Below are 9,770 nucleotides of genomic sequence, written 5' to 3'. Positions count from 1 at the left end.
TAAGTTATGTTACTTAAGTATTCAAAGAAAATTAGGGTTGTGCAATCTTGATTTGCACTACAAGATGGGGCTAAAGGTAATAATTCTATTTTCAGTGAACTTGCATGGATGCTGTATGGATATTACTCTTTAAATTATGATTTGGTCTCTCTATGGATGGTGACAGTTAAGTTTGTCGACGGTTTTATGCAAGCAGGGAAAATCAGTCAAGATAACATGAGCATCTGTTAGGTGCAAGTATACATAGTTACACACCTCGATGAAGACTTATATTCTTTGCGGCGATTCCTTCACCAACGACAGCAGCAGAAAAACAAGACAAAAGTCGTATCGTGCGCAGTCGCAACACACCAACCACGACGAAAAAACGTCAGGGGCCGAATACAAGCTAATCACTAGGGGAAAATGTGGTGCGAACCAATGAGACTCACCTAGGAGTTGAGGCAAACCAGCACCAAAGATTCTTTCAGAACCGAATCCGTATATATCTGCATACAACCTTGCACAAACTATGTTCCAATATGGCGAGGTACAACCATACGTGTACAACCACCTGCATACATGTGTACAATCATCTATACACATGTAGTGATAGCAAATGTATACAATTCGTCAACCATTTATTTATATTGGTATGAGTTCGTTTTTCAAAGAGCATTCAACATTGATCTCTTTGATTGAGTTCTCTTTTCATGTATTTCTAATAAATGGGTTCTTTGTATTATATATATGGATTCTATGTATTCTTATATTCTTGCTCTTTTACTTCAGGAAAATAACTACTTTCTTTTAGATGGCAATAGGTTCAGAAGAAGATGTAAATGCAATCTCACATAGCTGATGCTCTACATGGTTCGTAGAGGAATGCACAACTATTAGCCGAATCGGGTTAGTGTATGTACATCTAATCTAAAATGCTTGTGGAAGCGGTGATATTAGATGTATAAATACTAACCCAATATCAGTTAAACAACAACCAACGGGTCGTGTAGTTTGTTGTACTCCGATACTATATAAGTTATCAGTTTCAAGAAAATTAGGGTCATGTTTTATAATTGTACAAAAGTCCTTCTCTTGGATAATACTTAGTTGATCTTCATTTTGTTTGAGTTCACTTACGCCACACTTTTTTTTTTTGAGTAAAAAGGTTGATATATTAAAAGAAAATGTAAAAAGGCCTAAGCTCCCATTTTATGAGTTTCTTACATTATCTGCAGTTTATGATCACTTTCCAGTGTGTTACAAGCTCTCTAAAGGAGTTAAAATGAAACCAGTTTTGATTTGTGCCCCAGTTGTAAAGCAAGAGCTTCACTTCTGTAATCACCACCTTATCCTCTCTTGGTCTCTTGTGTGCCATGACCCTTCTGTTCCTTTCATCCCAGATGGACCAACAAATTGCAAATATTACTAAAGGCCACAGTTTTCTGCCTCTGTTCCTTCCTCTGCGAAATTTCCAAGATTCCAATTGAGCAATGAGGGTTTCACCCTGTACCCAGCTAACAACATATCCTTTGAGAAAATAGTTCCACACTTTAGAGGCATATGCACAATGTAGAAATAGATGGTTCACTGTTTCTGAATGCATCTGACACATGGGGCATAACTGATTTTGTACCTGGCAACCCCTTCTCATCAAATTATCCAAAGTTGGTATAGCATTTAAAGCTGCTGACCATAAGAAGAACTTCACTTTAGGTGGAACATATTGAATCCAGATGCAGGAGACTGGAATTTGATTTGGAAGTGCTGGCAGCTGCTCCACCAACCAATTGTAGCATGTTTTAGCACTAAAGCCTCCTGCAAGTGTGCATCTCAGCTCATCTGTAGCCTCATCATCTAAAACTGGAGGAGTACCCAAGTCTGCAAATAGTGCAAGCATTTCTGTAGTCTCAATCTGTGTCAAATTCCTGCTCAGAAGTATGTTCCATGTATCATTTTGTACTATGTCTTTCATCTTCAGTGGCTGAGTTCCAGTCCAATTATCCCACCAAAAGCTAACTGCATTACCTTTTTTAACTTCTGTGACTGCAATTGCCTCCAGAATTGGTTTACACTTTTGTATTCCTTTCCAGATGCTTCTTCCTTCAGGTTCTGAGTTATCCTTGATCCATAAATCTTCTTCCTGAGCTTTCATTTTTTCTTGTATCACTCTTCTCCATAATAATTTTTTTCCCTAGAGAATCTCCATGACCATTTTGATAGTAAAGATTTATTGGTAAGTCTGAGATTTTTGATTCCAAGACCTCTCATTTCCTTTGGTGTGCATAATCTATCCCAATCCACCCATTTTATCTTCCTTGTTTCTGATGTTGACCCCCATAAGAAGTTTCTCATTATTTGATTAAGTTTCTTTTCCACACTTGCTGGCATGGGAAAGATAGACATATAGTAAATGGGCAGGCTTGCAAGTGATGTTTTAATCAACAGAACTCTCCCAGCTTTAGTGAAGAATCTTCTCTTCCAAAGTGAAAGCTTCTTCTGAAATTTTTCAATTACTGCATCCTATATTTCAATGCATCTTGTTCTTGATCCAATTGAAAGCCCCAAATATTTTTGAGCTAATCTTTCTATCCTGCACTTTAGAATGTCAGCTATGTCTTCAATTTTATGATCAGCTCCTATACTGATAACAACACTTTTGCTAAAGTTTACTCTTAAAACAGTGATAGCTTCAAAAATTTGAAGTATTAAAACCAAATTCTCAGCTCCCTCTTCTTTTGCATCTATAAACACAAGTGTGTCATCTGCAAATTGTAAATGTGAAATTTGTATGGAATTGATTGAGAATCCTGATATCATATTCAGCTGGACAACATTCTTCATCACTTTTGAGAAAATTTCAGCTACTAATATGAATAAAAATGGGGAGAGTGGATCTCCCTGCCTTAACCCTTTTTGTGGTTTGAATTTTGGTGTAGAAACTCCATTTATTAGCAAAGAATGTTGAGCTGATGTTACACACCATTCCATCCAACTAACCCACTTTGATCCAAATCCTGAGCTTTGAAGTACATTCTTTAAATTCTGCCAGCTGACATTATCAAATGCCTTTTGAATATCCAGCTTACACATCACTCCTGGAGATTTTTCTTTTAATCTTGAATCTACTAATTCCCCTGCAATTAAAATGTTGTCTAGTATTTGCTTATCAGCTATGAATGCTCCTTGATTCTTTGAAATAAGCTTTGGCATCACAGATTTAAGTCTTTGAGAGAGTACCTTTGAAATCACTTTGTATATGTTGCTCACAAGACTAATGGGTCTAAAATCTTGTGGGTTACCCACTTGTTCTTTTTTTGGAATTAAGCTGATGAAGGAGCAATTTGTTCTCCAATCTATCTTCTCTTGATCTTCAAATTCCTTTATAACATCCATGAAGTCCACTTTGATTACTGCCCATGCTATCTTGTAGAATTCCATATTATACCCATCAGGTCCAAGGGATTTGTTGCTTTTAAATTTTTTTATAACTCTCCAAACCTCTTCTTCTTCTATCTTTCTTTCCATCCAAATGCTCTCTTCATGTGAGATTTTGGAAAAATATTCTTCATTTAGCTGAGGTCTGCAAGTGCTGTCTTCTTGAAACAAATTGAAAAAGTAATTTGAGATTTCATCTCTTATATCTTGCTAACAAAAATTATCTTCCCTATTGATCACAAACTTTTGAACTGTATTTCTTCTTCTTCTACCATTGGCCAAAGTATGAAAATACTTGGTATTAGCATCTCCCTCTTTGAAATGTTGAGTTGTTGCTCTTGCCAACCATTTCCTTGCATTGTTGAGATTTATTTTCTTAAGTTCAGTTCTCCATTCCACTCTTTCATAAAATTGTTGTGTAGTAAGAGTTGAACTTTCCTCCAATGTGTTCATCGCATCAATTAGAAGTTTGAGTTCTTGTTTCCTATCTTCCATTTTCCCATAAGTAGCTCTGCTCCACCTCTTTAGAAAGAACTTTAAATTTTGAAGCTTTTTGGACATAATGTAACTTGGTGATCCATAGTAAGTCATAGCTTCCCACCATATTTTTAGATTTGTCATAAACTCTGGATGAGAGAACCAATAGCTCTCCACTCTAAATGGTGGTTTTTTTATCTAAACATTTGAAGTTGTAATTAGAATTGTTGAATGATCAGATAATGTCCTAGAGAGAACAGTTTTTGTGAGAAGAGGGAATTTACTTTCAAATTGTGGAGACACAACTGCTCTATCCAATCTGCAAAGTAGGGGATCTGGTTGCATATTGCTCCAAGTGAAAATCCCTCCATTCAGTGGTAAGTCCACCAAATTATGCTCCTCCATATACTCATTAAAGAGTCTTGTATTTCTCTTGGAACCTCCTGGCTTATTTCTCTCTTGCCTTCTTCTAATGGCATTGAAATCACCTGCCATACACCAATGTTCAGAGACCCACCCTGTAAGATCTTCTACTTCCTCCCAGAATTCCCATCTCTCCCAATAAGTACATGGTGAATATACATTAGTTAGTGTCCATTCATAGTCTTCAACTTTACTTTTGAGCTTTTGAGATAGAGTATTTTGTCCTACTAATTCATCTGTGCATTCCAGTGTTATATCATCCCATATTGTTAATAGACCACCTGAGAGACCCAGTGATGGAATGAATCTCCATTGGTTTTGATCACTGCCCCAAATGTAATTTACTCACCCATTTGTCACCTTCATCATATGTGTTTCTTGAATCAAACATGTTGTTGGCCTTGTCTTCTTAATCAAATCTTTTAAAGCATCCATCTTATCCACTGAAGCCATTCCCCTCAAATTCCACACCAATATTTTTAATATCCATTAAGTCCATCTGAAGCCAAATTTACTGCATCCTCAAAGATTTCTACTTCTCCCTCTCCATTTGTACCTGTATTTTGAATTGTGTCTTGAATATCAATACAATTCAGTTGGTGCAGTTTTTTTATTGTTTCTTGCATCATTTAGATTGGCATGCTTTGTGACTAATTTTGTGTATAGCTCTCTGTTTTGCCCCTCGTGCCCTCCAAAATTTGCTCCAACATTTCTGGTTGCCTCCATGATTAAATCTACTTTATTGTGAATCGAGTTTATTTTCACAATTTTATTATTAAGATTCATCGGATAAGACTCTTCCACTCTCTCTTCAGTTGGATTTGCGTATAATACTAAGTGTTGTGGACTCGCCCTTTAATTTGGAGAATCAATCAAATCCGGCGAAAAAGAAGCCGTTTTCTGTAACTGCTTTAGCTTTTTTCCGGTGTAGTAACGGTTAATGAAATTTTGAATTTGAATTTGAATTTGCTCACTAGTGGGTAGAAGCCCGTTACCTGCTTGACCTTGACCATCAGAAGTTTGATTTCCTTTGACTTGTTTTTGAAAAAAATCTGTAATGACACACTGTCCTTTCTCCACGCGTGTTGATGTGAGCCAAGTATTACTTCTCTCTCCACTGTTACTTTCTAAAATCTTGTCGGGGATAAGAGAATTTTAATTTTGAATTCTCACCGATGTCTGACGCTTCTCCATCTGTTGCAGAGTTTGCCTGTAAGCTTTGATGGTAGCTTTTTGTGCCGGCACATAATCATAATTCCATTCCACTGCCAAAATCCATGTTGTTCCGTTAAGTTCAATTTGGATTGTTGCTGGGATTTCTGTAGCCTGGAATTTGACTCGCAATCTACAATAAGAAGGATTTTTTCCAGCAGTCTCTTGATCTACCTCTGCTAAGCCTCCCATTTGTGCTCCTATTTTATCAAAATTTTCCTTTGACCATAATTGTACTCGTAGACCTTTAATTTTTATCCAGTTTTGAGCTGAGTACACAGATCTGGCATTAATGGTAACATCTTCAGAAATCCATCTTTGTACTTCCATTGTTGTGTCTTTAAAGCTCCATTTGATGGGTTTCCAGCAGCTATTCCATTCCCAATCATTGTTAGGTTGAAATGTTGCCAGAGAATCATTAATAACATTTATTTTCAGATATCTACCCCAATTAAGTTTAGTTGCAATCTCTCTGGCTACTTGATTCCATGAAATAGATCCATTAGCTACACAGCTGAAGGTACGCTGAGATCTATGATTCGTCTTTGATTGATTGTTGTCCGGAAAGTCTTTCTCTGTAGGAATATATTGATGGCGTACCTCAGATTTCCTTAGAAGTTTATCTAACAGTTCAAGGAATCTCAACCACCCATATTGATTATTTCCTTTTGGAATGAAGAGAGATTTCTTTGTACTTCTATTGATATTTGTCCTTTGTACTTTGATGAATTCCCCCCTTTGATTTTTGAGTTTCTCAATTGTAAAAGAGAAATTCCCTTCTTTAACTGGCCATTTCTCACCGTTGATGCTGCTTGAACGAACCACTCTTCTCATAGTTGTACTAATCCATTCACCTATCGTTGCTGTAAAGATGATTTTGAAGTTGAGGCCTCCTGCTCCTCGCTCAATAATCTTGAATCCATCATGATTTCCTATTTTTTGAAAAGAGAATTCAAAAGATTTTGAATCAATTTGAGTTATTGATTCAGAACTCTCCTCTCTCGCTCTGACACTCTCTCTCATTTCTCTCTAGCTGGTTTGGTTATCCATTTACGCCACACTTATGAGCCTAAAGGTAACAATTTTCTTCTCAAAACTGTTAACTTAATATTTTCTTAGAACGCATTCATTGCAGAATCTCAAGGGTCAGTGGATACTTTAATTATATTTCACCATTATGTTCACCTTAATTAATTGGATATTATTGATCTTGCATTGAAGTAAGATGCTCTAATTATTTTTTTCTTCTTGCCCAGGGAAGTTTTCATACATGGTCTGCTTTAGCCCTAATTTCTCTGCAATTCGTATATTTATGTTTCTTCAATTCGTATGCAAGAAGGGATAATACGTATTTCTCTTTTATCTATTTAGCTTCATTGTTTTGATGGTTTACTTCATGCTGTTATTTCTCTTGCTTCTTTGCAGCTACAACAAAGATTCTCAAGCAATAACTTTTGGTATGTTGTGAGATGATGTGAATTTTATGCAGGGAAACCATGACTGTGTTCTTGGTGACTACTTAGATGTGGATGATATGGGAGGAATAATACAGGTAATTTGATTTTGTAATATTCTTGAAGTACCAGTCTTAACAAACTTTACTGTCTAAATAGAGCAGTTGAATCTACTACCGGTATGAAATTAGCAAGCTTTGGAATTCAAAGAAGGGATGGAAAAGTAGAGATCATTAGAAAACAACACCCCAATTGGTAGTCCTTGATCTGCACTTAGAATTGTATTGTTGGATACCTGAGTTCACATCCTAAATTACTTTATCAATATTCTTTCATCACCATTGCGAATTTGATTGAAGCCATCACCGAATAGGTTATTTACTTATTTATTACTATGATGCATCTAATTATGACATCGAAATGCGAAATATAATCTGCTCAGAAATTAGGGCGCTTGCAACTATAAACCCTGAAAGAACGAAAGATAGAGCAAACATATATACTCAGTGGCCAGGAAATATAATCAGTTTTCAAGCTTTTCTTTTCTTATTTCATAAGAATTTAACATGTGCATAAGTTTGGAGGATAAATTATAGGTCTTATTATTCATTGATTAGCTTATCATAGATTGGAGGATTTTGATTTCAGTTTGCGGTCATCTTGCTCTCATGGACAATAAACATTATAATAATTATAAACACTAAGATACAGAAAGAAAAATAATGAGGCTAAAATCCCCCTGTAATGAGAGGTTAAACTTAAATATCCTCTTTGATTTAGCTCAAAGAATACCGCAGTTCTGTTTTTCGTTTTTTTTTTGGAACAATGTCTTCTATAATGCATGATCATGTTCTTACCTGCGGTTTATGGTTTGCTGCTTTATTATTATGTCGGTCCACTTCCATTAATCAATTTCTTATGGTATGAAATATGCTCAGTAAATGTTCTTCTCTTTAATCCCATTGTGTTATGCAGATGGTTTTATTTGTACTTTCCTAGGATAACGTGTAGAGGAGGTAGCTTTGTCTGAGCTTTCTGTCGATGCTGGAGATGAGAATGTCGAGAGAAATATATACATCAATGGGCGATGGGTGATGAAGGTCATGTAGCTCATATCCTCATATTCTTTTTATACAAGTAACCAATGGGATTAGCATCACTGTTTTGGTAGAGAATTTACCAGTATAGCAATGTGGGGTATAGAGTGAGTGTGTTTTAATTGCGTCTAAATCAGTTTTGATCGTGCTTACTGTTAGCAAGTGTACCATTTTTTCTTTTTCATAATGGTTGGAATTTTCTACTTCTTTTTTGTCCCATGTTGTCGTCCTAATTCCATAGCTCTCATGTACTATTGTAATGAGGCTTATTTAAAGTTTTTAAGTTTGTAAAAATATTTTTACAAATTTTATATCATTGATTTGAATAAAAAAAACAAGCAACTAAACCCATAAGTAGTTCTTTTGTTTTATTTTGTTTTGATTGTTTCATCTTTTTCACCGTGGGGTTGATGCTGAATCAAAAAAAGGGATTCATGGTTCTTTGGTTGAAAGAAATTATTATAGCCACCGATACTATTGGAGGAGCAGCTATCGGGGCTTTCTTTTGGAACCCTTTTTTTTATTTGCTAATATCAAATCAACTTAGATTGCATGAAGCCATCAACTATCTTGATTTCTAAATTAGTTTGATGATATAATTTGAGAAGTTGGTAATTTTGATTATGAATTTTCCAGGTTAAAAACCTCAAATTTTGTTGGGGGAGAAGATCTGATGTTTACGCCTACTTCTGAATCTTTTCATTCCCAAATTTTTAGTTTTCTATGGATTAACATTAGTAAATTAGGTTTGTCTAGGATTCACATATTATTGATTCTTTTTTCTCAGGGGTATATGCCTTTCGGTAATCTCACGGATCCCTTGAGGGATTCTATTTCCGATAAATTTTTATTGAATTATATGTGAATTAGTCTTTTTGATTTGATAAGTTTTAAATGATAGATTATATTTTGAAGAAATTTGGGTGGGAAGGTTGAATCAGAAGGAAAAGAAGAAGGGGGTGGTTAACATGTCAAAACCCTAGATTTGTTTTATCTGTAAGGTTTATTAAGTTTGAATTCGATCTAAACAGGTGTAATAGGGTACCAATTACGATAAAGAAGATTGACATCTTAACTTTACGCCAAATCTTTGTTTTAAGGAATGCATCTTACTTACAGGATCAGAGGTATGCCAATGCCAGATAAATACTGAGTTTGTGCTTTTCATTATGCAGGCAAAGTTGGCCAATTATGTGCACCATCAGGAACAACAACAACTTGCACCATTGAGGTTTTAGGCCAACACGGGTTTGTGAAGTGGATTGTTATGGACAAAAAAAGATTCTAATATTTGTTATGTACAAAAGCTTCTGAAAGTTTTGATTTTTCGTTATATATAGTTGCATCTATAGAAAAGATTAAGGATTTATGCTTTTTTCTCAAAATGATTTTCCCTTGATTGATTTTATGGCAAACAAGGTACATCTGCTGATTATTTAGAATTAAGATATCGGTTTATGTTATTTTCCTCATATTTTTTTATTATCCAGGTGTCTAATGAGACAAAGTAGTTGGACATATCTAAGTTTTGGTTAAAACCGTGGAGGGGTTTAACTAAGGGTTAGGCACATCCAAGTCCTAACCCTGGATTTAAAGAACAAATAGAATAATTTGGGTAACATTATCACAAAGATGAGCTAAAAGTAAAAAAAAAAAAAAAATGCAGGATGTGAACATTTAAAGAACATCA

General features: G+C 35.3%; 1 protein-coding gene and 1 long non-coding RNA gene across 5 annotated transcripts; one reads left to right on the top strand and one right to left on the bottom strand.

Moving 5' to 3' along the window:
- Positions 1-1,207: 1,207 nt before the first annotated feature.
- Positions 1,208-2,134, bottom strand: LOC113345736. The gene has a single exon (XM_026589416.1). The coding sequence runs from the start codon at positions 2,132-2,134 to the stop codon at positions 1,208-1,210; it is 927 nt and encodes a 308-aa protein (XP_026445201.1).
- Positions 2,135-5,452: 3,318 nt separating this feature from the next.
- Positions 5,453-9,552, top strand: LOC113345766. Of its 4 annotated transcripts, none has more exons than XR_003358295.1 (3): positions 5,453-7,081; positions 7,959-8,083; positions 9,256-9,552. It is a non-coding gene; the product is annotated as an uncharacterized LOC113345766 (long non-coding RNA). The 4 variants fall into 4 exon arrangements; XR_003358297.1 differs by lacking the exon at positions 9,256-9,552 and having other exon boundaries at positions 5,454-6,604; positions 6,786-7,081; positions 7,959-8,427; XR_003358296.1 differs by lacking the exon at positions 9,256-9,552 and having other exon boundaries at positions 5,457-6,604; positions 6,955-7,081; positions 7,959-8,427.
- The last annotated feature ends 218 nt before the right edge of the window (positions 9,553-9,770 follow it).

This window comes from Papaver somniferum, unplaced genomic scaffold (genome assembly GCF_003573695.1).
Source record: "Papaver somniferum cultivar HN1 unplaced genomic scaffold, ASM357369v1 unplaced-scaffold_83, whole genome shotgun sequence".
NCBI classification, from domain to species: domain Eukaryota; kingdom Viridiplantae; phylum Streptophyta; class Magnoliopsida; order Ranunculales; family Papaveraceae; genus Papaver; species Papaver somniferum.
The sequence above is the reverse complement of the archived record's forward strand: the minus strand, read 5'-3'. Positions and strand labels throughout refer to the sequence as shown.